Consider the following 25,195-nt stretch of genomic DNA (forward strand, 5'->3'; position numbering starts at 1 on the left):
GCGGAGCGCGCACGCGCGCGGCTCGCGCAGGCCCGGCCTCCCTCCGGCCCCTTCTCTCTGCCCTGCCACGTACGGGCGGTGGCGGCGGCCGTGCCCGGGACTCGCCAGGGGCTGGACGGGGGGGCTGCACCGGTGCGACGGCGGAGAAACCAGAGTAAGAGAGCGGCGGCTGCTCCCAGGGGCAGCCGCCCGTGGAAGCGGCGGGAAGGAGGGAGAGAGGGGCAGCTTTGGGTTTGGGGCGAGCCGGCCGCCCCCTCCTCCCCACCGCCCCCCATCGTTCCCCGGTGCCAGGGGCTGCGCGGCCCCTGGCGGAGTGCCCGGGAGACCCCTCGCGTCCCCCGGGCCGCGGCTGAGGGAGGCGGAAAGCGCCCGCGGCCTCCTGGGCCCGAGGGAGCGGGAGATCCCGGGATCTCTCCCTCGGCACGGCCAAGGGCTCCCGGGGTCACCCAACCGCTTTCCTTTGGGAGCTACAAGAGCTGCCGGCTCCTCATTGCCAGTCAGGGGTAGCCTGTGACTTCTGTTCCCCTTTGGGCCGGGCCTGCCCGTGTGGGAACTGGAGAAAACCGAAAAGAGCTCTTCTCCTTTCTGCTCCCTCGCGTCACCCCCCCCCCCCCCCCCACCTGCCTTGGGAAAACTCATGGCTCTCTCTCGGCTGGCGTTTGGGAGGCAGTCCTGCTTGCTCGTGTTTCTGTCGGCTTCACCCTGATCCTTAACCCTGTTTGACAGGAAAAATTGAAGCAGGAGTGTCTGTCCTTCCCTTGCCTGGGCAAGGCTGTTTTTCTCTGCTGCTGTGCAAAAAGGGTAGTGAAATACAACGTGGTGATGAGATGCTGGTTTTAGAGGGGGATCATGAAGCGACTGGCCTAGATTGGGCAGTCCCTGTCCACATGCACCACCTAGATTAGTGCATGATGCCAATAGAAAGTGAGCCAGGAGGGGAGGAAAAGTATGTACCTGCGAAATGCAAGTAGTACGCCAGGAAGGTTAGAAAGATGTCAGTGTGATTCCTATGGGAAGCAATCTTTAGTCTGAAACATGGAGACATAAATGTTTTTTGGTTGGTTGATTCCTCTCTGACCCGGGAAAGTAGATACACACAGATTTTGTTAAAAAGCTCATTAGTGTGCATTCTGGATGTGTTCTCTGAAAAACTCTCTCAATGGAGTCATCCATTCAGCTGTGTCATAGTGAGGGGAAAAAGCTTTAGTGCTGTGTAATTCAGTAATTTGAATATTTTACATAGTTTTCTGTAACAGTTGCAAGCAGCTGCAGTGTTTAGAATCTGTGTCTTTAAATCTGGACACCTTCAAGCAGAATGGAGAACAGCTGGACCAAAAAAAAGTGCATTTAAATATTCTTTTACTATCTTTTCATAGTCATTGACGGACAGCAGGTTTCTGTGTGTAGTGCTGGTAAATAAGGCATTACAGTAGCTCCTTTCCTTGCACAAAGATACAATTGATACCTTGTCTGTTGAAAGGCCCCAGGAGTTCAGCTGCGTCCACCAAAATGTGTATGTTTAGGACTAACAAGTGAGATTGGGTTCCTACTATTAACAGTTTCTGAGTAGCATATATTGTAATGCTGAAGAAGCAAAACCAGTGCCCAGCTCTAATGATTAAACAACATGAGGGGATAGCTAAATGAACTCTTTGGTTCAGCCACCCTTAGATGCATTATCTGTATCTCATATTTGTCCAGTACAGTAAACTTACCTGGACCTGTAGCAGCTCTGGGGTGAAAGGAGTGCTATCTTCATGCCTTAACTCATTTCATAAAACATGAGTGAGGCATCAGAAAAGTAGTCTCTTCCTGTTCCCCTGCTTAGTGTGTCACAACAGTCTCTCACTGTCAGGAGCAGCTCTCTTTTTAAAGGAGACCATTTTGTACCCAGGATGAGGGGAGCAGCCTCAGCCTTTGAGAACCAGAGAGTGGCTTTGTGTCTTCTCTGGGGTTTGCCTCTACTCTGACTTCATCCTGTATGTTCTGGTTTACTTCCAGTTGAGTTGAAAGAGGAGAGCTGGGAAGCCAAGCTTTATGTGGATAACGAGAAGCCTACTTTTTTTCTCTGGTTAGCAGTGAATCATCTAAAAATCAGATTATGGATTTTTGAAATTGGCTGTACATGTGAGAGAGAAGAGTTGCCAGAAGGGTACATGCATGGGGTCAGAGGGAGGAGCCAGGTGTGTTCCCTGTTGGACTGTTCTGTGTGCTACATCATCTCTTGGAGACTGTCCTGGAAAGGAATACATTATTGTTAGGGATTCCTACATGCCATTATAAAATTAAAAAAAAATAAAAATTATCTTCTATTATGAAATTAAAAGTCTTGTTCAAGAGCTGTTTTAGATGAATGCAAATTCTACAATACTCAAAAATGTAAATCTGATTGTTACATTGTGGATAAAGTAAGGGATTTTTTTTTAATTGGGTATGTTCACTAAGAAGTTCTAAAGTGAAAGATTGATGTGAATTGTGTCATTCTACAGAAGTGTGACTGTAAATATGTTTATTTTCTGATGCAGCTTGCTGTTCTCTGCCACTGATAGTGCATGGCGGCTAATCTTAACTCTGTCCTGAAGTGAGGTGGGAAAACTGTCCAATAATCCAACATCACTAAGACAGACAAGGTAATGATAAATATGTATTTTTGGAAAGCAGATGAAAGGAAACCTGTGGGTCAATACTGTTTTATTTTTTAATGGTTAAATTAAAAAAAAATTCCAGCAACCAACTAACTTGTGCAAAACCCTATGCTTTTAAATCTAATTTAATTAGGCTGGGTTGATGTGCCTGTAGTCAAGACTCCTATGTTGCAAAACCTGAATAATGCATTAGTGAGCATTAACAATACTACAAATCTCACAGTTTCATCACAGTGCATCAGCAGCAATGTGGCTGTGTTAATTGCAGGTCCCTTTTCCCTGCAATTAGGCTGTATCCACCTACCTCCTCTTATGTGTGATTAGGAGAGTGAGTTTTGTTCAATAATTACCTGTATCTTTTTGGACTAAACAAAGGGCTTTGCCTGAAATCTTTGCTTTATCCCCCCCAATTTAATTGCAGTCTAAATATAGCATTATACTGCAGCTTTTTAATGCAAAATGTTGTTACTGAAACAGTAAAGTTAAATCTATACAGGTGAATCAAGGAATGGGAATGTATTAAAAGGTTTTAGCTGAGTGTCTTGTTTCTGGTAGGAGAGAATTTTCTTTGCAGTACTTTAAAAATAGACTGATTATAGCAAAACTCATTTTTCTTACAGGGCACTGTGTTATAACATCATTAAAGGTAAAGGAAAAATGACTGCATATCTCTGAGAGCTCTTCTTGCACAAGAGAATTAATAACATATACTTTCCTGCATGTGGCTTCAGAAGTCTTGATTTGGATATGGGCTGCCTATGTTTTAAGTTCACCACTAACTGTACTTCAGATGTTAAGATAACTGCTTCTTTAGTTGCTCCTTGTTCCAGATCTATTGTTTTGGCCCTGTCCAGAGCAGTGAAAATAGGAGGGGACATTTGACTAACTACCTGGATCTCCTTTTCTGGGGCTTTTTTTCCCCTCTCATTCCTCTTTTGAGTAACTTTGCTGTAGTTATAGATTTTTAAATGTAGAGCCTTTGTGTTTTCAAAGAGAGATGCTTAATACAAAGTGGTAATTTTTAAATTTTCTTACATAAAATGTTAAAATGTAATATTAGTATATGCTGTGTGCTGCTAGTACACAAGATGTCTTTGTTGCACTTACTATTCAGTTGGAACAGTTGTTCACCTCTTAAAACACGGAAAGTAACAGACTGTTCTGGCCACATGTTGAGCCCAATGAGTAGCTCATGTGTGATCTATTGAGCTGCTTTTAAAAGTCTAAAATCTTGGTTAAAATATCCCAATCAAAATTTTTAAAAATTAAAAAATTGTGTGTCTTCCTTTCTGGACAGGAACCTGCAGTGAGTTCTGATCATCCATGTGACGATAAACCAGTGTTTAGCTCTGCACTTGTTCAGGAAGTGATACATGATTCATCTTGATCCCCTTAGTAAAGCTATCTTACAGGCTGAAATCTTTGAGATAAGATACTTGTTTTGGCAGTCTTTTCTTAAATGAAAAAAGAAAAGCCATTTGTTCTTTTTCATAACAGGGGGGCATGTAAAAGTAATTGAGTAAGGTGATAATGTAAAGCTTCAGAACCATCATCAGATAGATTAAAATAACTAACAGTTCAGTTTTTTAAAATGTTTGTAATGTTTTGCTGCTAACAGGTCTGCAGGCAATAAGGAATCCACCATGAATGGGCAGCTGGACTTAAGTGGGAAGCTGATCATCAAAGCTCAGCTTGGGGAGGATATTAGGAGAATCCCTATTCATAATGAAGATATCACCTATGATGAATTGGTGCTAATGATGCAAAGAGTTTTTAGAGGAAAACTTCTGAGCAATGATGAAGTCACAATAAAATATAAAGATGAAGGTAAGGTTTAATAACTACTGTTGAGGTTTAATTGACTGCTGTTACTCTGATACAGTGTATCTGTGGATAGAAACTTCACCTTTCAGAATTGTCCAATGTCACAGACAAATGCAAGTGATTTATTGTGAAATCTTTTTAATCAGACAATAGAAGCTGTATCTCTTGTTATACTCTCTTAATAGCATTTTCTCCATTTTTTTTCTGAAATATTTCCTCAGTTTTTTTTTCCTGAAAGTGCACTTTCTGCTGTTGCAAGAAGTCGATTGCAGGTTTCTCTTCTGCTCACTCATTCAACTTTTTTTTTTTTTTTTTTTTGAGTTTTCAGTGGGTTTGAAGATGAAAAGTGAATAAACATGTATGACCTAATACAAGTTCTTGTAAGACTGAAAACTTGATTTATGTGGTGGTAATTCTTCATTGTTTTTCTCCATCAATAAAGATTAGAAAAATAATTTCAACTTGAAATATGCATTAGAAATTATCTTTCCTCTTTGGGACCATTTGAATCACTTTGGTTGTTCCAGAGAAATTACTGATCGTTAGTGTTAAAATAAACATAACCTTAAGGACTTCCACAGAATGAAGAGAGCTCTATTTGAGATGCATAGAGACAGCAAGTTCTGATTGGAGGGCTTTTCCTCTTTGAATGTCAATGTGGCATGGATAAATTACTTAATTTGGGACAGAGGGATGGTGTTCATAAAATGAAACTTGGAATGAAGTGATAAAATCCAGTCTGTTAAAGACTGATGATTATGCTGTTGCACAGTAAAAAGTGCCACGTTACTGAAGCGTTGAGGTTCATTTTTCTTAATAGCCCTAGGAGACCTTAGTGCTGCCTGTGCTGCCTAAAATGTTAACTTTCATTCATATATCTAAGCAATAAAATTCCACTTTGAATAACCCTGAAACAATCTTTTGAGGTTCATGAAGCTTTTGAGATGCTGCTTATCAAAATTGTAAGTAGTGTAGGTCTTGGGTCTTGACCAATATTTTGGGTCATGGTCTCTAGTGAAAGGGAGCTCAGCAGATTTGTGGTGGTTTCATTTTCCCTCTTACCACATTTTTTTTTTTTTCTGAAATGAGAAGGGTGAAAGGAGATTGGATGCTTTTTTATTAGGTTAAAGCTTCAAGTAACTTTGGTTGTTTTGCATTCTTACCTCCGCTTCAAGTATGGTCCTCTGGGGTTTTTAGTGTATACTGTTCTGTTATATTAAAAATAAGATAATGGTGTTATGATGGAGACAGTAATTTAAGTTTCATTCTTTGGTTGTCTTTAACAGTCCAGAGACTTCCTGTTTTTACTTTTAGTTTTCTTTGTCTCAGTATTGCATTTGGTTTGCATAGCCAGGTTTTGGTAGTAGGGGGGTTACAGGGGAGGCTAAAGCCAGGCAGCTCCAGGACAGACGTGCCGGCCAAGGCTAAATCAGTCAGAAATGGTGGTAATGCCTCTGTGGTAACATTTTTAAAAAGGAAAAAAAAAATTGCAGCACTATGGCACTGGTGTAGTTTTGGCCAGAGAAGAGAGGAGCAAGAATATGTGAGAGGAACAGCTCTGCAGACACCAAGGTCAGTGGAGAAGGAGGGGTAGGAGGTACTTCAGGCGGCAGAGCAGAGATTCCTCTGCAGCCCGTGGTGCTGAGCATGGTGAGGCAGAATGTGCCCCCGCAGCTCATGGAGGTCCATGGAAGTGCAGACATCCACCTGCATGGAAGTGCAGCCTGTGGAGGAGCCTTGCACCAGAGCAGCTGGATGCCTGAGAAGAGGCTGTGACCTTGTGGGATGCCCATGTTGAAACAGGCATGGGTTCCTGGCAGGACCCATGGAGAGAGGAGCCCATGCTTGAGCAGGTTTCCTGGTAGGACTTGTGACCCTGTGTGGGGCCCATGCTGGAGCAGGCTGTTCTTGAAGGATTGCACCCCATGGAAGAATGACCCATGTTGGAGCAGTTCCTGAAGAACTGTTGCCAGTGGGATCCACTCACATTGGAGAAGTTTGTGGAGGACTCTCCCATGGGAGGAACCCCAGGCTGGAGCAGGGGAAGGACTCCTCTGCCTGAGCAGTGGCAGAAACCATAACCTTCCATTCCCTGTGCCCCTGCATCACTGGGGAAGGAAGAGATGGAGCTGGAAAGGAAGGAGGGGTTGAAAGGTGAATTCTCCCCTCTGATTTTGACTGGTAATAAATTCAGTTAATTTTTCCCCAAGCTGAGTCTGTTTTGCCCATGACCGTAATTGATTTGTGATCTCTCCCTGTTCTTATCTTGTCCTTTCACTGTATGTTCTCTGCCCTGGCCACTTGTGGAGGGGAGTGATGGAGTGGCTTTGGTGGGTATGTGGCATCCAGCCTACACACAATGTACTACTATTCCACTCTGATTTCAGTGTATGTTAGCTGATCATCACTACTCTAAACAAATAAATGTTCATAATATCAGAGGTAGTTGCAAGTGATCAAGGAAAAGGTTAATAAGGCTTCAATTTGCTTGTCATATGAGAGCTGATATATCCTTAACTTCATTTCAACTAAGCTGAGATTGTTCCTTAAATATATCCCAGTCATTAGATGCATTGGAATATATACATTTCAGCTATTTCTGTTTTATTACTTATCCCCTCAGACCTCCAGGAATGCTTGTCTGGATCTGTTATGGGGAGATAGCTTAAATGGGTCTAACGATGTCCACTACTTCCACAGCCTCCATCTGGGTCTTCTCCAAACTCAGGTGCACAGTCTTTGAGTGTTGAAAGAATGCTTCATCTACCCCTCCATATTCCTACATTATGTTTAGGTTATGTGGTGTTTTTATTAATTACCAGAGAAAAGAAGCCTCAGGTTGAATGCTGCTTTGTGAAGTCCAGTTTTATATTCAAGCTTACAAACTCCTAAGGAGTTGAGCTAAGGAAATTGCTCTGCTAGATGTGAAACAATTTTCATGTCCTGTTTAAAGTTCTTGAGTACACAAAACCCAATGTCAGCTAAAAAAACCCAACCCCAAACTAGTGAGGACTGTCAGCAATGAATTTGTATGAATCAAAGAGTAAAATTGCGTCTTAGGCCCACCATGTTACTGAGTTACACATGCTAAAAGGCCCTACAGAGCCAATAACAAGAACTTTACTTTTTTTAAAAAGTTATGCTTGAATTTAAAATAGAGAGTGTAATACGAGATTGGCCTTTTTCCTCTTGTTCTTCAGTAGTTTGTAATAGAAGATGGTTTAGTCATACTGCATGTATTCAAGCTGCTGTGCTAGTCAGTAATCTCTCAGCCTTTGGTAAATTTACCAGAGTGAAGGAAAACTACATTTTGATATTGTGTGGTTTTTTGATTGTGTAGGGTTTTGTGTTTTGTTTTTGTTTTTTCAAAAATGGACTAAATGAGAACTGTAAGGGTGGATAAGTCTAGTAGATGATGAAGCTTAGTAGATGATGAAGCTTAGTAGATGAGGAAACAGCAGGGCAAAGGAATGAGGCAAACTTCTAATGTCATCAAGGTTGAAATACATCATCGTGATGCAGCATTAATGCTGAAATACCTTACAGTGTTAGTGGTTAGTTAAGGGAGTCACTAGTTTATAGAAGGAAAAAAATTGTAATTGGCAAAACAGAGAATGTGATACATGAGAAATTGTAGAGAGGGAAAGCTGTGTCCCTTGTAAAAATGAGAAAGATCTTAAAATAACAAGACAAGTAGGGAAGATAAAGGAAAGTCTGTTTCATTTTCCAACAGAAAATAATTAATATTGTGTAGTTTTATCTGTGTCATCGTAACAGGAATTAAGCTTCATTGGCATTCCTTACGATGAAAAGTTTTTTTGCTAAATCTAATATACTTAAATTGTCAGACATTTCTGTGACTTTATACCTTATGAATCCTAGCATATACTCTTCGTGGCTAATAGCTTGATGGCTGTCAATAGGAATTACAGAACTGACTATGCATCTAACAAGATTCTCTACTTGGTGCTTCTCAGCCTTTTTTTTTCTGCTAACAATTTAAAATAGAAAATTTATTAATTCTTCTTAATGCCCTCATCCTAAAGGTTACAATATGTGAGGGAGAATTAAGATGGAATGATCCCAGTTCTTTTGGGTGACATTAATCCATGTAAGCCATGTATATTGATGTGCATTTTCATCTCACTGTGCAGGATAGACTGTTTAGAACATGCATCTTTGTTCAGACAGTGAATCTGAGTGTGTCTGGTATGACAGAAGAGCATCAAAGGATGGTTTGCCAGTGTTGCAGATTGCTAAGAGAAGTAATTATCATTTATTGTGTTACCATGATAATAAGGAATAGAAGGGCTTTGTGTTAAGACATCAGTGGATTTTGGAATCAGCGTTTAGGAAAGGTTACTAAAAAGCTGGAGAAAGTGTTTGATTTGGAGGGAGCCCACACCTCATCATACCCCTTTTTACTGCCAAATTAAAAAAATCTATTTAACTTTGATAAAGTCTGATTGTCCAAATCCTGTTATGGATCATAATGGCAAACAAGGACGCGGATCCTCCTCTTCCTGGCACTGGTGAGGTGGCACCAGTGAAGGGTGCATGTTTGTGCTCACGTAATGTGTGCACTCCAGACTTGGAAAAGCTGTGGAGGGGTCCAGCAGCGTATGATGAGGACAGGGAGGGGATTTGTGCAGGCGGCCTTCAGGGAGCATGGGAGGGAGCTGGGCTTGTTCGCTGTGCTGCAGAGGGGGCTGAGCCAGTGGAAAGGGAGTTGCAAAGGCTATGGAATGTGAACCATTTGCGGTAGCACCAGATGGCAGCAGCCTGAAATTTCAGTTTGAGAGGCTGAGCATGAGTTTTGGCCAGGAGGGCAATGTGTCACTGGAGCAGGCTGCCTGGTGGGGTTTGGAGCCCTCATTTCTGGAGACTTTCCAGTCTCTACTCAGAGAATCCATGACTGATGCTGCTATCAACAGATGTCTTTTTGAGATTGTGAAAGTGAAAACTGCATTAAAAAAATCTTGGGAGGCAACAGTATTTCTTTCAGGAAAACTTGAAAATTGTTTTATATGCCATCACTTTATTAGTGTTTGTAACTTAATTTTGTTAGAAAGCACCTTCTTTGAAGTCTGGCAGGGACTGTGTTATTAATGGTACTTAAGAAAACCTTCCATTGCAGAGGTGTTACTTGTAGTCAGGGATGACAGAATATGTAGTTCTTAAAATTCTGAGCTGTTTTTGACTTCGTATCACGTGTTTTATGACTATTTATACTGAATCATTAATTTATTTGAAAATTTTAACTGTAACTTAGATACAGTTTGCCCTTGTCACCAGTCTGTAAGGAATTTATATACACTAAGAATTTTAAGGCAGTCATCTGTAATGGAAAACCTGTTCCTGTGTCCGTCCACAGAACCCCCTTGCTACAGTGTTTCATAGAGGAGCCTGGGCAGCACGGAGTTGGCTTTGTTCCAAGCTGTGTGGCATTTATCTAAAAGCTGTTGCTTTTCAAGGTGAAACTTCTCTAGTTGGATGGTCTTTCACCTCTGTTCTCCATCATCAAACTGCTGAAGGAAGTGTTCCTGCTATCCCTTGTGCCAGAACACATTTTCCTGATAACGCGCTCCCATTCTTTCCTTGCGCTGCTTAGCTTGGGTTCATTTAAGCTATGAACAACCTGTTGAATATATTAAACACGAGAAAATTTGTCCTCCCAAAGACAGTAGTCTTGTTTTAGTTGTGATTTTGTTGAGTAAGCAAAGATGTTAATGTAGCTTTCCGTGACTCAATTTAAAAATTGCAAGAGACCAGACTTAATGGGAACTTGGTATCACTTTTGAGGACTAATACGATTAAAGGTGATCAGTGCTTTGTGCACAGCCCTTTGTATCTTAAGAATAAATGATCCCATCCAGTTCTAATATAGGTCCTGTGACAGATGGCAATGTGCAAATTCATCAGAATCCTCTGACACATGACATGGAAGAAATCCATGCCTAAGAATTGTGATTTTGTATCAAATTCCTTTTTGAGAGAAGTTTTCTTCTGACTACTCTGGCATCTTTGTGTCTTCATACTTATTTGTGTGTTAAAGCTGAGAGAGACCTTTACTATTCACTTCTACACATGAGTTTTGTTTTTCAGCAAGGGAATGGTAATAGTCTTGCAACCTATGTTTTGAATATAACCTGAGGAAGTGCTCTAGACATTTGAAATTTTATTTTGATTTTTAAAAATTGAATTTGGTTTGGCTTGTGCATTTATCTGACTTCTCTCTGTTCGTGAACAGCATGGTTCTAGAGCCACTTGGCATAGGCATCTCACTTTTAACTGGTAGCCTCATTCTTCCTGGTGCTGGACTTTGTGAACTCTTAGCTCTAATGTTTCATCCTGTATGTAAACATAAAAGAACGATGGACTATATGGAACATCGAAGGGCTAATGTCAGAAGACTCCCTTTTGGAGCCAGTCATGCGTCTGTCTTGCCTTCTGTGCACAATTTCTCTGCACACTGATTCTTGCACTAAAATAATAAACATTTTTTCTAGCAACCTCACAATCAGATAGGGGAAGTTATTTTTGAGTAATGAAGGAACACTTCCATCCTGATATGAAGCTCAGTAATTAGAGGCTATAATTTTAATGTATTTTTTTCTTGTCCTTTTCAGATGGAGATCTTATAACAATTTTTGATAGCTCAGATCTCTCCTTTGCAATTCAATGCAGTAGGATACTTAAGCTGACATTGTTTGGTAAGTATAGAAGACAGTATTTTTCTATTTCTTTTAAATAATATTTATTAAAATTCAGGCAGTACTTCAGAGTGGTACAAAAAACTTTAAATTTGTCATGTCAGAAGGTGAAGAAAATGCAAACAGTAAGTTGGAACTGCTGAGTTAATACATGATATCTGTTTTCTCTTGATGTTTTTTGTGAGAATTCCGAACTTAATGGGAACCGAAACTACTGTTTTGTAAGGTTGCTCAGAGTATTTGGCATGTGTGCATATACATGTGATCAGTGGTTCTTTCTTCCTTATTACTCTTTCCCATGTTCTCTTCCACTCTCTAGCATTTGTGGGGTTTTCTTCACAGGTGCATGAGAATTTGAAGCTGACACTTATCTTGCAGTGGTAGCCTGCTCCAAACTAGTGTTAGTTGTTTGGAGCTGAATAGATCTTAACATTTATCCTTTAACCTTTGTGTAAAAGTTCTTTATTTTCAAGCTACTGTAGGTAACTTAGCATGTAATTCCAAGACTTTAACTCGGACACTGACCTTATTCATGAATTGCAGCAGTGTTGTGTGTGCCATGTTAGTTCTAAAGGTACAGCTTTCCAGAACCACTGCATCATTCAGGGTATATTCAGGGAAATGAGTAAACAATGCAGACACTTGCTGTGGACTTTGCTTTGGATCTGTAGCTTTTTCTGAACTGAGATTATATTAAAGGAACAGTAAGCTCTAAAATGAGTTCAGTGTGTGTGGACTAAACTTTGTCACTTTAAACTTCACAAAGAGTGATGGTGCTCCAAGCAAGTCAAAGTTGGAGTTTTTTTTGTCAGCTTAAACTGGATGTTACTACAGTCTTAAGTTTATCTAATTGCTGTTTTGCAGTGAATGGACAACCAAGACCCCTAGAATCCAATCAGGTGAAGTACCTGCGCCGAGAGCTGATAGAACTTCGCAATAAAGTCAATCGTTTACTGGACTGTTTAGAACCGCCAGCGGAACCAGGGCTTTCCACTAATCTGCCTGAAAGTGGTAGGCAGCCTGGCAAAGAGTTGTTTGCTTTGATTTGCAGAGTGGTGCGCTGTTTAACAAAGTGAAACATGGATCATTCTTAATTGTTGCTTGATGGCCCAGAACTTAATTTTTAATGCTTTAGTTGTTTCAGAGTGTAGTGGTTTTTTGTTCGAGGTTTCTGGAGTAAAGTACTGAACTAATTTAGGAATTAAACTTCAGAATCCAAGGTTTTGTTTCAATGTATGAAAACACTGTAACTAACACCTGTGAACCCCAGCAATGTCTTGAGAGGGCTTTTAGCCAAATTAATAGTTTGTTGCTGAAGAGTTCTTGCTCGCAGTTGAGTAGTCCCCTCTGCTTACTTTGGGCTAGCTCTGGTGCTTATCTTGTGTTGCTAAGCAAGTTTGATTCACTAAAACAGTCAGATGTCAATTCAGCAAAAATTATATCCACTTTTCTTGCCAGGTTAGGAAATTGAATCCACACATTTTGCGCTCAGACCAGCATCAGAGCTGTCTCAGGGTAAGCAGCACGAGGGTGCAGGTAGGGGTGGGAAAGGATTTTTGGGGGAGGGCAAAATGGGAAAGAAAGTCTTATTCTCCTAGTTTTGAGATGTTGATCTCCTAGCTTAGGGCAGTTGTACTGCAAATATTCTATCTCTGTGTGCTTAACTACAGAGTTTAGGTAAGATGGAGACAAAAAATAATGACACAGTCATGAAGTAAAGTGCTCTGAGTAAAGGAGTGAACAAAAACATTAGCCTGCCTTTTAGGAAATGTTGCTTTTGTACTTTGAAATTCTACTGCTTTTGTTGCTTAGAAAAATCCCAGCCCTGTTCCTACAAAATATGCAATTAGTAATTTCAGTGGAATACCATGGATTCTGGTTACAAACTATTTGGAAGGAGGTTAGAGTGATGATCTAAGAGTGTAAACAAAACTAGCCAGTCTGTATTTATCTGTAGTTGTTTGCTTTTAACAGAAAATGTGGCTCTATTAGCTAAGGTATTTCTGAGGGATTTAGTTATGCATATAGTTGTAAAGATCTCAACTGTCAGTTTAGGAAAAATTAGTGGAGAACATTAGAGTACAAACCAGAAACTGCAGCTGATAAAACAGCATAATAAGTTGGAACTATCCTGTATGTTCTCCTAATTTTGAATTCTTTGTGGGCAATTCATTTGTTTGAAGCAGGAGCTTTGTGCCTTTGAATTTCAGAACATGTGATATATATTAATAGTCCACAGGGTTAGTGTATCTTTAAGTATCTCTGCAAGAAACTTAAGCTTTGTGATCCATCCCAGTTTCAGATACATCAGTGATTCTTCACTGTTACCCTAACATGCACATTTCAACACTTAAATTTACAAAGTCCCCCAGCTGTGCGTTGTTGCAGTTGCTGTAGTGCAATGTGTGTGTGTGCTGGTGTTTCAGTTCTGGAGAGCTGGTAACTGGGCGTTTTGCTTTGTAGATGCTGTAGATGGTAGGGACGAAAAGCCTGCTGCTGCTGACGCTAATGTTAAGCCATCCACTCAAGTTATAGCAGCGAGCATGTCTGCATTCGATCCGCTAAAGAACCAGGATGAAATCAGCAAGAATGTCATGTCAGCCTTTGGCTTGACAGATGATCAGGTGTCAGGTAAGGATGTGGCTGGTGAAAAGGAAAGCTAAACCTGTTCATAATCGATGACTCCAGTTTTGATTTGTAACAAAGCGTTTGTATGTTGGATGTATTAAGCTGTGTTCTGTGTTCACTATGTCCTTTCGGAATTCTAAAACTTGCTATGTTAAGGTGTTGTATCTGTGTGCTAACTTTTGTATAGAAAATATTGAAATGTTGCTGTTGATTTTAGCATTGTGTTTTAGCTTGGAGTAGAAAATGGCTTCAATTTTTTTTAATTTGAATTACTTAAACCTATTGTGTGGATAAACTTAATTGGTATCTGACAGTGACAGAAGAACTCGCTGCTCTGCTTTAAGGTTTGGTCTTGCAGTTCATGTTCTTGGCTTGTGCTTCTGCTGTTTGGGACATTCAGAATGTGTCGTATGGTCCCGCCTTTTCTCTTTTTCATTTTAGAAGTAAATGGAATCAACTTTTTCACTGTGAACAGAAAGGAATAACATATTTCACTGAATTATATTTATTTTTGAAGACCTGAGGACTGTTAGCCCTAGTAATAACATGCTAAGTATATGAAAACTCATTATACTAAACTGAATGCTGTCAGCTTGAGACAGGATAACTGAAGCTAGAAAAGCTTCAATGGAGAATGTGATAAGGAGTGTGATGCAGAACTTAGGGAAGTGATTTTGCACAGCACCTGTGCAGGCCTGGCAAGGTTTAATGGTTCATTGAAACATGAAAATGAAACTGCTGTTAGCTAACAGGATTTGCTGTGTACTCTCAACTCCAGAGCGAGTGAGTTTTATATGATGTGTGAAGTAATGATACAGATGAGCAAGCCAGTAGCAACTGGAGCTCATTCTTCCAGTATGGGTGCCATGGCAAGAGTGTGGAGTAAAAGGAATAGATCTGCACCGTGTGATTGTGACTGTGCAGGATCCAAAGTTGTACCCACAGAGAGTGGTTGACTTCAGTATGAAGTACTGGTCTGTGGACCAGGCCTCATGTGGGATCTCTTCCTCCATGGGACGTTTTGGGTATTGTCACAGCATGGTTCTTTCACAGACCAGATGTATTTGAAAATTTGCAATGGGCTATCTGAACAAGTAAGCAAGAGGAAGTGAAGCACAATTGGCAGAAAATTTGAGCTAATTTTTTAATGAGTGTTTTTGTCCCCATCAGTTAATGTTTTGATCAGTGATACTTCAATATTTGTGTCTCCATAATTCTTCTGAGAGAGCAAAATGACCATTCTTTGAACGTACAAAGAGCTCCACAGAGGACCATTTAAACAGGGTATATGAAAAACCATTCCTAAAAGCTGTAATCCTGCAGTTATGTATATAAGTGCAAATCAAGTAATAGGCAGATTTAATTAGCTTTCCCCTAATAAGATTAACATGAAAACACAATTAGAGGCTTGTTGGATGCATATTTATCTTGTGTAAATATAACTATCTTAAAATTGCAAATGAACTGGCAGCAGTTCTAGTACTTGTGCTTAACTTAAAGCAGGTATTTGAAAGTAGTGTATCTTAGCATTCATACAGTTGGAAATATCTAGGTTTAAGCTCCTTTGTTTCTAGCAAAATATTTTTCATTAAATTGTAGTATATTGCATTTGTTCACATGTGTGTTTCTTCTAGTTCTTAGTAACAACTTCTTACTAATGCAGAGCAAATCTGAATTCCCAGTTTCCATGCTGTCTTTGGGTGTCAGTTGGAGTATTTTCAATATCAGCAGAGCAGACAGTTGCTTTTAGACTGAAACCTACCATATCCTGTCTGGGTGTATGATTTTAACACCTCTTCAGAAGTTTTCTGTTCACATGCTATTTTACTATCAGTAAAACGCTTTGTGGCCTGTCCATGTGTTTCACAATAGGACACTAATCCATTTGGATAGTTCCATGCAACCTTTTAACTTTGCTCCAGATAAGAAAAAATAGGTAAGTGCATGTTGCGTCCGAACATGGCAACTCTTCAGTGTGTGTGCATGGGTGTGTGTGCAAGGTTAGCAGTTGAAGCTGTTGAAAAAATACTCTGTCATGAAGGATTTTATCTCACAAATGAACAAATGAGTCAGGTTCCTCAAAAGAATGAAATCTGAGTGAGCTAGAGATAGGTGGAAAAATCCCCCCCACCCCTGCCAGTATTTTCGAAAGAAAGTTTAGATGTGCAAATATACACTAATTTTAGCTTGGGTATGACACACATGTAAATCTGAAGTGGAAAAAATGTTGAAAACATCACAAGGGAGGGATCTTGTATTAGAATTTTTTAATTTCAACTTGGTGTTCATTTTGCATACTGTATTTTGTTCTTCCTCCTCTAGGACCACCCAGTGCCCCTGCAGAGGAGCGATCAGGAACGCCAGACAGCATCGCTTCCTCCTCTTCTGCAGCCCATCCCCCTGGGGTTCAGGCACAGCAGCCACCCTACCCCAGCACGCAGCCACAGACTGGACAGGTGGAAGGTAAGCAGTTTGCTTTTCCACTGTCCTGGATGTGAAGGATGGTGTCTGAGTCTGCCTTGAATTAGCAGACTTAGCACATCCAAAGTGGATGCCTTTGGATACTGCAAATCGCTGTGCGCCCCTAGGCAGAACAGACTTTGTCCTCACTGCCCGTGCTGGTCGATGCAGGAACAGCAGGTGGAGCAGTGGCTCTTTGAAAGGGAGACAGCAGAGAATTTTCATGGTGCTGTTTTCTGCTTGTATCTGTGCTCGTGTCATACACTGTGTGTTGTGTCGAGCTTTCACTCAACTAACAGTTTGTGGACTTGTCTACTATGTATTAAAACTGTTGTTCATTCATAATTTCTATCTAACAGACTGGAAATAGTATTTAATGGCTTCCTTTTTGTGTTTGGCTCTGTGCCAGTCAAGTTAAACCCCGTAACATCTTAAATGTATGGTAGTTCCTTTTAACTCCTGAGAGCTCAGCTGGCTCTCCTTTAAATTTAAAGGTCTTAGCTCTGGTATTCAGATTTGTTTGCACTATGTCCTTAAAAATGCTATTTAACTTCTCACAATTTACCTATTCTGAGGTTTCCTACATTTGGACATAATTTCTTCTTCTTGTTTTCTAAGAGCACTGAGCCTTCTGACCAGCACACTTCTGGATCAAACTGTTTGTGTGTCGTGGTTTTAAACCAATAACTAAAAAAATTACTTATTTCTTGCTGTGAGATATGGATTAGAACAAGAGCAAAACAGGCTTAAAACTTAAAAGGAATAAAGATAGTTTATTAATAAACTACAAGAATAAGAACACCAGAATAAACTTCCAGAAAACTCTTTTATTTCTTACATCTTGACCATTTTTTTGTACACATGACAACATAGAGACAAACAACTTTAGAACTTTTGGTGGTTAAAAACAGTGTCAGTTCTTGCTACAGTCTTTTCATCAGTCTTTGTAGAGAAACAGAAGTCTCTTTCTGCTAACTTATGGAATTTCTCACAAGAAAACTATTGCTATTATAGTTTCCTATTGCTCTGATGTCAGCTGCCTGGAAATCTGTCATCAGTTCTTCTCCTCTCATTTCACACCGCTCTGAGGTGTGTATGGGCCATGAGTTTAGGGATGTCATTTTAAGGATGAGTTATTTAAAGGCAAAAGTCTTCTTTATCTTTCTCTGTTAGCTTTCCTGGAAAAACAGTTTTCTTTTTGCCCCCAAAGGCTTCAAAATCTTCACTCTACCCAGTTCCAGCCACTCACAGTATCACAAGTACTCTCTTTTTCTTCAAAAGTCCACACTTTGAACACTCTATTCCTCCCAATACTCTGTTATGAATTAAAGGAGTCTTTTTAAACTACTATTTTCTATCTCTATAGCTTTAACAGAAAGATATTTCAGCTGTAAGCATCTCCCTATTCTCTCTCTCTTATTTAAAACTTAACTCTTTTCCTGACTGTTTTTGGTGGTTTTATGATGTCTTCTTCATGTTGATTGTCTCTCTCTTTCTCTGTCTTTCTGAGAAAAGGAGTAATCTGTACGTTTTATCCAGGTAGTAAAAGAATTAAAAGCTTTAGAAAAACTGCAAGAGTTCATGGTGTCAGGTTTCAGTCCAGCAGCAGCAGTAACTGAGCAGCTCTGCTTTCTTTTCCTCCCCCCCTCTTTCGTCCTCTGCGGCCTTATCTGGCCGCGGGGGGCGGGGGGGGTGGGGGGGGAAAGAAGAGGATATGACAGGGCCTTGTTACCTTCTCAAAAGCCAGAAACAAAAGAGGACAAGAGAGCTCTGATTGTACTTCTTAAGGGGGTTGAATTCACTTTTTAATGGTCAGACCTGCTGTCAGTTTTAGAAATGACTGATAATTGGTCAGGAGAAAAAACTCCTATCAGCCACCAGCAGTTTCAACTTCCTTAGCTCTCAAAACCACTTTAAAGGTAAAGCTACCCCATGACATTGTGAAATAACCTGCTTTGTTACTTCTTTCTCCATATGAAGAATAGTACTAAATTATTTCTGTGCTGGTGTTGGCACAAGTGAGAGCCCCCTGACGCTTGCTTTACTGATGTAATACTCAGACACATGTGAGATGATGGTCAAATATCCATAGTCATTTGGATTTTCTTGCCTGAAGGGAAATAAGTAATATTTTTTTCGAGCAGAGCATTTGAACAACTGGTAGTTATGTATAATATTTAAAGAGGTATGAATACTGTTGGTTGCAGTGGAGCTTATGAAACACTACCTGCTTTTTCAGCCTTTTCTTGCTTATTAAAGTGTTAAAACATAGCAGGAGACATCTTTGTAGCTTAAAGATAGAGCAGTTTGGTGTTTATGTATAAGTTACTTTTGCGAAAAAGGGCTCCAGGTTCATCTGTTGGCAGTGAGAAAATTTAATGTTCAGAAACCATATTCTCAGCTACTGAACTTGCATTTTATGAGTTTAGTTTTTTTACTTTAGTTTAATACAGTAAGGTAAGAAGTTTTAAATGTTGCTGTTAAACTAGAACTGAAACAAAAAAGTGAAACACTTAAAAGCACTAGGAACACTAGCTTGGAATCCTGTATGGCTGCTAACACCAGGGAAGGGGAAAAGTATTTGTTTCTGTAAAACTCATCTTATTTGTGGAAGATGTTATCTAGGCTTATGTATCAGAGTAGATGTAGTGATTTTTCTAAACTTGGGTCAAGAAAAATATAATGCAACAGTGCTAATTATAAAAGGTTTTATGTAGTTTTATGTAGTTTTTATTATTTCTACTGCAATCTTTTAAGTATTGGTTATATTTTCTTTGCTCTGTGGTTCAGTCTCTGGGAAGAGATCAGAAGCAACTTTTGTCTTTGTTCATTAGAAATACATTGCTTATGCTGTGCATTGTATGTATGTGGTAAACAGCAGTCTCTCACCAAAGCTGGATAATCTAAGTGCAATTATCAATTTTATTCCAAAGTGTTCAAAGACTTTTCTTTGAAACATGGAGTTGGTTTTTATACGTCACTGAGGTTTGATAGCACCTCAGTCCAGTGCTAGTCTGTGGGCTTGTGCTCTTGTCCCCACAGAGCCATAACCCAGCCAGAACTTTGGACAGGTTTTGATTGTTTGGTTTTCAGCAGGATGGACTCACATGAATGGCACTGCTGGTGAACTGCAGGTTCTGTTAGAAACTAGTTTTGAAACTAGTTTTAAGATTATTAGTTCATATCATAAAAAACCCAAGACACCCCAAGGTCTGCTTCCCCCATACACTTTCCCAGTATTTTGAAGATATAAGTAAACTGGTGATGCCAGTCATGTGTCAGTCCTTCTGGTGTACCAGGGTTTATTAATTAATGGCTTTCTCTGCCAGTCCATGCTGTGATGATTGTGATTGGTTATTAGGTTATGTGTGAATACCAAGTCACCTCACTTCTGTGTGCTGATACTACTGAAGAGCTGCCTCCCTTGAGAAGTTTTCAGCATTCACTAATTTCAATTAAATCAATCCAGCAAAGATGTTCTAGTACAGTACTGTGTCTTGTGGCCTGTGCTTTTCTACCACTAAATTCAGTCCTGAACACACACACAAGAAGCAGTTATATACAGATGTGGATGCTTTTTTAGTCTTTGCTGAAATACATGTGAAATCTCAGTCCCACAAGCACTTCATGGTCTTCTAGGGAAAAGAATGTTGTGTGAATGTATGTAAATGGTTATATTCTGAATCAGACTAAAAGTCTTTTTCAGTGCACAGGAACAATGGTAAATGCTGGCAGACTCTTTGCTGCAATAAACACTGCTAAGTACAAAACCATACACTAGTGCTTTAGCTCATCTAGTTTTCAGAACAAAAATGCAGGGAGAGAGAAGACTGTGTGTGAGGACCCATAGGATCCCTGCCTGTATTCATTGCCATAAATTAAGAATGTTTTCTTAAATGGCACTGGAACACCTCTCTCTTCCCCAGTAACGCCTCAGCCTTGGAGAAAACAGCAGGCTTTCTCAGAAACCTCTGGTAAAACTCCATGCTCTTTCTTTGCTCTCCCTTTACCTGGGATTTCCAGCAGGTGCCAGTGTGGTCTCTCTGTTAGCCTGCAGGGAATTATCCCAAGACAGGCAGTCTGCTGGTTATTCTCTCAGAACTTCCCCACATCAAATGAGTTTCAGAAAGAGAGCTTTCTAATTCTTAATTATCAAGCTAACAGGCTTAAATTCTCTTCAAGCCTTGTGCTTTGAACTCTCATCATCCCACAATAATTGCACACCAAATAATATTTAAGTGACTGCATCAATATAAAGTATTCTAAATACCTTAGTGTGAATGTAAAATACTGCTCCTTTCAGCTGCAAATAATGCAGATAAAAGAAGAAATAAGGTGTTACTTTAAATCAGTGTGGACAGGGGAGTCTGGGAGGACTTGGAGCAGAGTTAAGTTGCTTTTCTCCCGGTGCAGCCCCGAAGATAGAGTTTACAGTCTATTTATACAGTTTGCTGGTCTTTGCAGAATGAATAATAGTACAGTAACACTTCATAATAGTAAAGTTTCCATGTCTGCTTCAGTTCATCTAAGCTTTAGTTTTGGCAGATAATTGATTTTGTTCTTTGACTGTGACTTACTAGATTGAAAAACAGCAGAAGCATAAAGCCTCAACAGGACCCATAGGTTGTCTAAACAAATATTCTGCCTCTTCTGGCCAAGAAATTGAAAACAGTGAATGCAGGAAAAATAAGCATAGACTTGGACTATCAGGCTTAAGAATGTATGGTTTTATTTTTGCTTCAGGTCTATACCACTGGGTCTCTTAAGAAAACTTGGCGATGGTAAGAGATGGATGACTTATCTGGAAAATTTGGTCGGCATACATAATGTACTGCTCTGCTTACAGTACTTGGTTGCAGAAATGGTCTTAAAAACATAATCTAAACAGACAATCTGAGGACATGTTTAACTTTCAAAGTACTTTAATTTACAGTGTAAGTTCTGGAGCAGTTATGAAGATGTTTAAAGATTCCTGGTCTGTTACCCACCAGAGCAGTGCTAACTAAGGTACAGCCTCTGAAAATGTGCAATAGTAAGCCTCACGTAACTCTTTAGATAAACTTTATTTAGTCAGAACAACGTGTTTCAGAAACTAAAATCTGTACTTTGATGTCATTGGGCTTGTTTCTGTGATGTTGAACTGTCAGGGTATCGTTGGCTGTAATGCACCAGGGTACTGGGCTTCAATGAAATGCGTTTTTAATCCCTAGGTCAGATGTATCAGCAGTACCAGCAGCCTGGTTACCCTGCTCAGCAGCCACAGGCTCAGCCCCAGCAGCAGTACGGCGTGCAGTACCCAGGTAAGCAGCTCTGCAACAGCAGCTCAGCTGCAGGACCTCTCCTGCAGTGCCCGACCCTGTCAGCTTCAGTTCCTGACCCTGTGGGGCAGGTCAGGGTGCTGAGCTGCCCAGATGCCTGTGTTCTTTTTTGGGAACTGGCACCATTCAGAAATTGCCAGGAAGAGAACACTGTAGCTGTTTATGTTGTTAATATGTAGTCAAAGTTCAGCCCTACTTGATTGTGACCAAAGGCAGATGTCATTACTAGTCAGCAGAATGCCTTGTTAGAAAGGCAAGCAAAATTCATCACCTGAAGGGTGAGCAGACTTCAGGATTATACTCTGCAGTCATGGTATTCTAGCAAGTAAGTGACTAAACATCCCAATTTAGCTTCCTTAAATATCAAAGGTGTCTAAAGATGGCCCCTATTTCTTGTGTCTAGAATGATCTCCATGTCCAAAATTTACTGATTTAAACACCGTAGCTGTCAGTCAGTAAATCCTTGGAAATGACACATACTGTAAATCCCAGAGAAACTTTCAAGTGATAGTTTTTCTTTTTTAGTTTTTGATTTTGCTGATTCCTTAAGTAAAGGTGCCAGTAGACTTTCAGCAGAAGAATATTTTAGTGCCCTAGTGGTTTATGTGCTGTGAAATATGAAAAGCTAGCTTTGGTGTATACCCAAAATAAACTTGACCTCAGAACTTTCAGTTTCTTCAGAAGCATCTGGCATCTAGGAATGCATAGTATATGCTAGGAATGATAATCTAGATGAGGTTTAGGGATGAACCTGTAAGAATAGATTCTGTAACAAATTGCATTTTGCTTAATAATTTCAGAAGACGATACAAAGCATTTATCATTCCTTGTTTTTAAAAATCCTCCTAAACAAAAGACTACCATTAAGTGGGTCAGATCCAGTGTGACCTTTTCTTGGTGCACAGTGGGAGTGCATCAGTTTTTATATCGATGCGAAGATTTGCAGAGCTCACAAAGAAATTCCATGCTTAGCTTGGAAAAGAACCCTAGAATACTTGGACTGAAGGTTTCTGCCTCAGACCTTGTTCCTGTGAACTGTGTGAGAGCTTGTTGTTTTGAACATCGATATGGTAGCTTGTTCTTTGCAGATTTCTACCCCCTGCATTTGTAACTAGATTACAGAGACAGATGTACTGAGGTATAATTTCAGAAGTAGCAAGCCTGTTGGAAGTAGAAGGGTCTGTCTGACTCTCTAGACTTAAAAACTGAGTGGGAAAACAAAGGAATTTCAATCTACTTTCTAGACATATCCTACCATCGTCTAATCAATTATTTTACTGATGTTCCTGTGAAAGCTGAAGTGCAATGTGAGTTTTGCTTTCCAATTAACATCATTGTCAAGTATGAGTGAAATGCCACCAGAAACTTACGGGGGCAACTCTGTTTGTCATAACTTAGTTCACAATTAATCTTCAGAAAAAGAGGTTTTTTTGAGGACCTATTGCCTTTGGAGATGTTGGGTCATAGGATCTTTTTGTTTGTGTTGCTTTAGTTCTCATGAGTATTGTCTCCTTTCAAACCCATGTCTCCCTGAGAGCAGGATCCCTTCCCATTCTTGTAGATCTACTACTAGGCAACAGTGGCTATTTATACAAGGGTGTAAAAAATGGACCCTTCAGAAGTTTGTCTCATGAGTAAATTTTGATCCCAGTTTCAAGGTGAGTTTATTGCAGTGCATTCTTACCCTTACTCTTTCCATTTAGGGCTGTGCACTTTTAATAATTTGTGTGTCTGGTGTTTAATGCTGACAGGATTCCAGTCACTGGAGAGGTTTCATTGCAAGTAGCTGCAGGTGTGTTTCATGATGGATAAAAGTAGCTATTTCTTCATGAAAGGACTTTGTTCCATTTTAAAATTTTCGAGAAGAGAAATTCCCTTTGGAAGAAGTTTCATACAGAAACATCAAATTTTTGGGGCATATGTAAATGGAAGTTTTGTGCTAAAGGGTTCTGTTCTACATAACCTTTTCATATTTAATGCTAAAGAACTGAAAACACCTATCATTTAACCAAAGGCATGACTTATATTAAACCCTGAGAGTATTATCAAGCAGTTTAATTTGGAGGTTTTATTTGGGAAAAGGGTTGAATTTTGCCTCATTTGCCAATGAAGATTTTTTGTGTGTGTGTGATATTAAGGAAAAGACTACTTGTCTTTTTTTTCTTTATTTCTTGTCAGTCACAGGAAAACTGTTTTTTAGTAACTGTTGTCAGTGTGCTGTGCTGCCACGGTGTGCACCAAAACCCTGGCCGTGCGCTTGTGTGAAAGGCAGGAAAACTTGCAGTTCACGCTTGATTTGCCTTTTCTGTGCTTCCTGCATCGTTTTGCGTTTGTCACTGTGACCATTAGGAACAAAAGGTCTTTCTGCAGGCACCCACCGTTCTTTAGCGTCTCTTACCCTACCTTCCTCTCTGCCTTTCCAGCAGGCTACAGCCAGCAGCAGCCCCCGTCGCAGCAAGCCCAGCAGTTCCCCGCCTACAGCCAGGCGGCTGCCCCGGCCCCGGCCGCCGCCTTCCCGGGGCAGGCGCAGCAGCTGCCGGCGCAGCAGCCGCCGCAGTACCCGGCGGGCAGCTTCCCCCCGCAGCCCTACACCACGCAGGCCTCCCAGCCCGCCGCCTACAGCGGCTCCCAGGCGGCGCCGGGCACCTTCCAGCCGCGGCCCGGCTTCACCCCTCCGCCCGGCAGCACCATGACCCCCCCGCCCAGCGGGCCCAACCCCTACGCCCGCAGCCGTCCCCCCTTCGGGCCGCAGGGCTACACCCAGCCTGGGCCCGGCTACCGCTAAGGAGGTGCCCCTGAAGACAGCAACTGACACGTGCGATTCCATCCCGACTCCAGGATTTTTAATTGAGATTCCAAAACTGTAATGAGGCAAAACTATAGCTGTTAATTAAATTCTGCTGGGGGAGGGAAATGACCAAATCTTTCCTGCTTTAAATTGTATTCGCTTCCTAGTTTAATTTGGGGCTGGGTGGTTTTTGGAAAACACTACTTAAATGTCTGTAAAGTGATTGACATTCTAGCTTGCCTTGTCTGAAGGATATGAAGATACTAGTTGGAAGTTTAGCCCACTTATCAGGCTTGTTTTTACTAATACCATGATGTACTAAATTAGATTCATTCTGGAAGTCAAACTAGATATGATGTATTATAAATTGTAATGTTCACATGGAAAAACTAATAAAAACCCTGAATCTATTAAATGCCTGATCTTGATTTTAGAAGTTAGGGAATACTGAACAAGACAACTGTGCTAAAGACCGGTGTGCATGCTGGGGGCAAAGAGCCCCAGCTCTTTTTTTCATGGTAAAGAGCAGTGTGCTGGGGTTTGCAGGAGGAGAGGCAGAGTTCTGGGTGTGTAAATGGAGAAGTGCTGCACTGCAGATGGCTTTCACAGAGGTTTCACAGCTGGGGGTGGTTTTGTGCTGTCAGCTGTCATTAATTGTCTAGTGACCCTTTTACCAAATCGTTAGGAACCAATCCATAAAATCTTAAAGCCTCTTATCAATTTTGCATTAACAAGGTGTGGGAGAGAATTCATTTATTACTTGAAAATTTAAACCAAATGTGTATCTTTAAAAAAGAACTCATAAAAACCCCCCAGCTT

General features: G+C 40.5%; 1 protein-coding gene across 4 annotated transcripts; it reads left to right on the top strand.

Moving 5' to 3' along the window:
- Nucleotides 1-24,791, top strand: TFG (trafficking from ER to golgi regulator). 4 transcript variants are annotated; one of them, XM_014253372.2, is made up of 10 exons: nt 1-154; nt 2,526-2,630; nt 3,266-3,291; nt 4,264-4,472; nt 11,099-11,182; nt 12,047-12,193; nt 13,646-13,813; nt 16,133-16,273; nt 21,481-21,570; nt 24,012-24,791. In XM_014253372.2, the coding sequence occupies exons 4-10, from the start codon at nt 4,289-4,291 to the stop codon at nt 24,371-24,373; spliced, it is 1,176 nt and encodes a 391-aa protein (XP_014108847.1). In that variant the 5' UTR covers nt 1-154; nt 2,526-2,630; nt 3,266-3,291; nt 4,264-4,288; the 3' UTR covers nt 24,374-24,791. The 4 variants fall into 4 exon arrangements, with proteins under 4 accessions (XP_014108847.1, XP_014108848.1, XP_014108849.1 ...); XM_014253373.2 differs by having other exon boundaries at nt 24,015-24,791; XM_014253374.2 differs by lacking the exon at nt 13,646-13,813.
- Nucleotides 24,792-25,195: the final 404 nt, after the last annotated feature.

Source organism: Pseudopodoces humilis, chromosome 2 (assembly GCF_049639895.1).
Source record: "Pseudopodoces humilis isolate 2021_Gansu_Grassland_sample_001 chromosome 2, ASM4963989v1, whole genome shotgun sequence".
In the NCBI taxonomy this organism is placed as follows: domain Eukaryota; kingdom Metazoa; phylum Chordata; class Aves; order Passeriformes; family Paridae; genus Pseudopodoces; species Pseudopodoces humilis.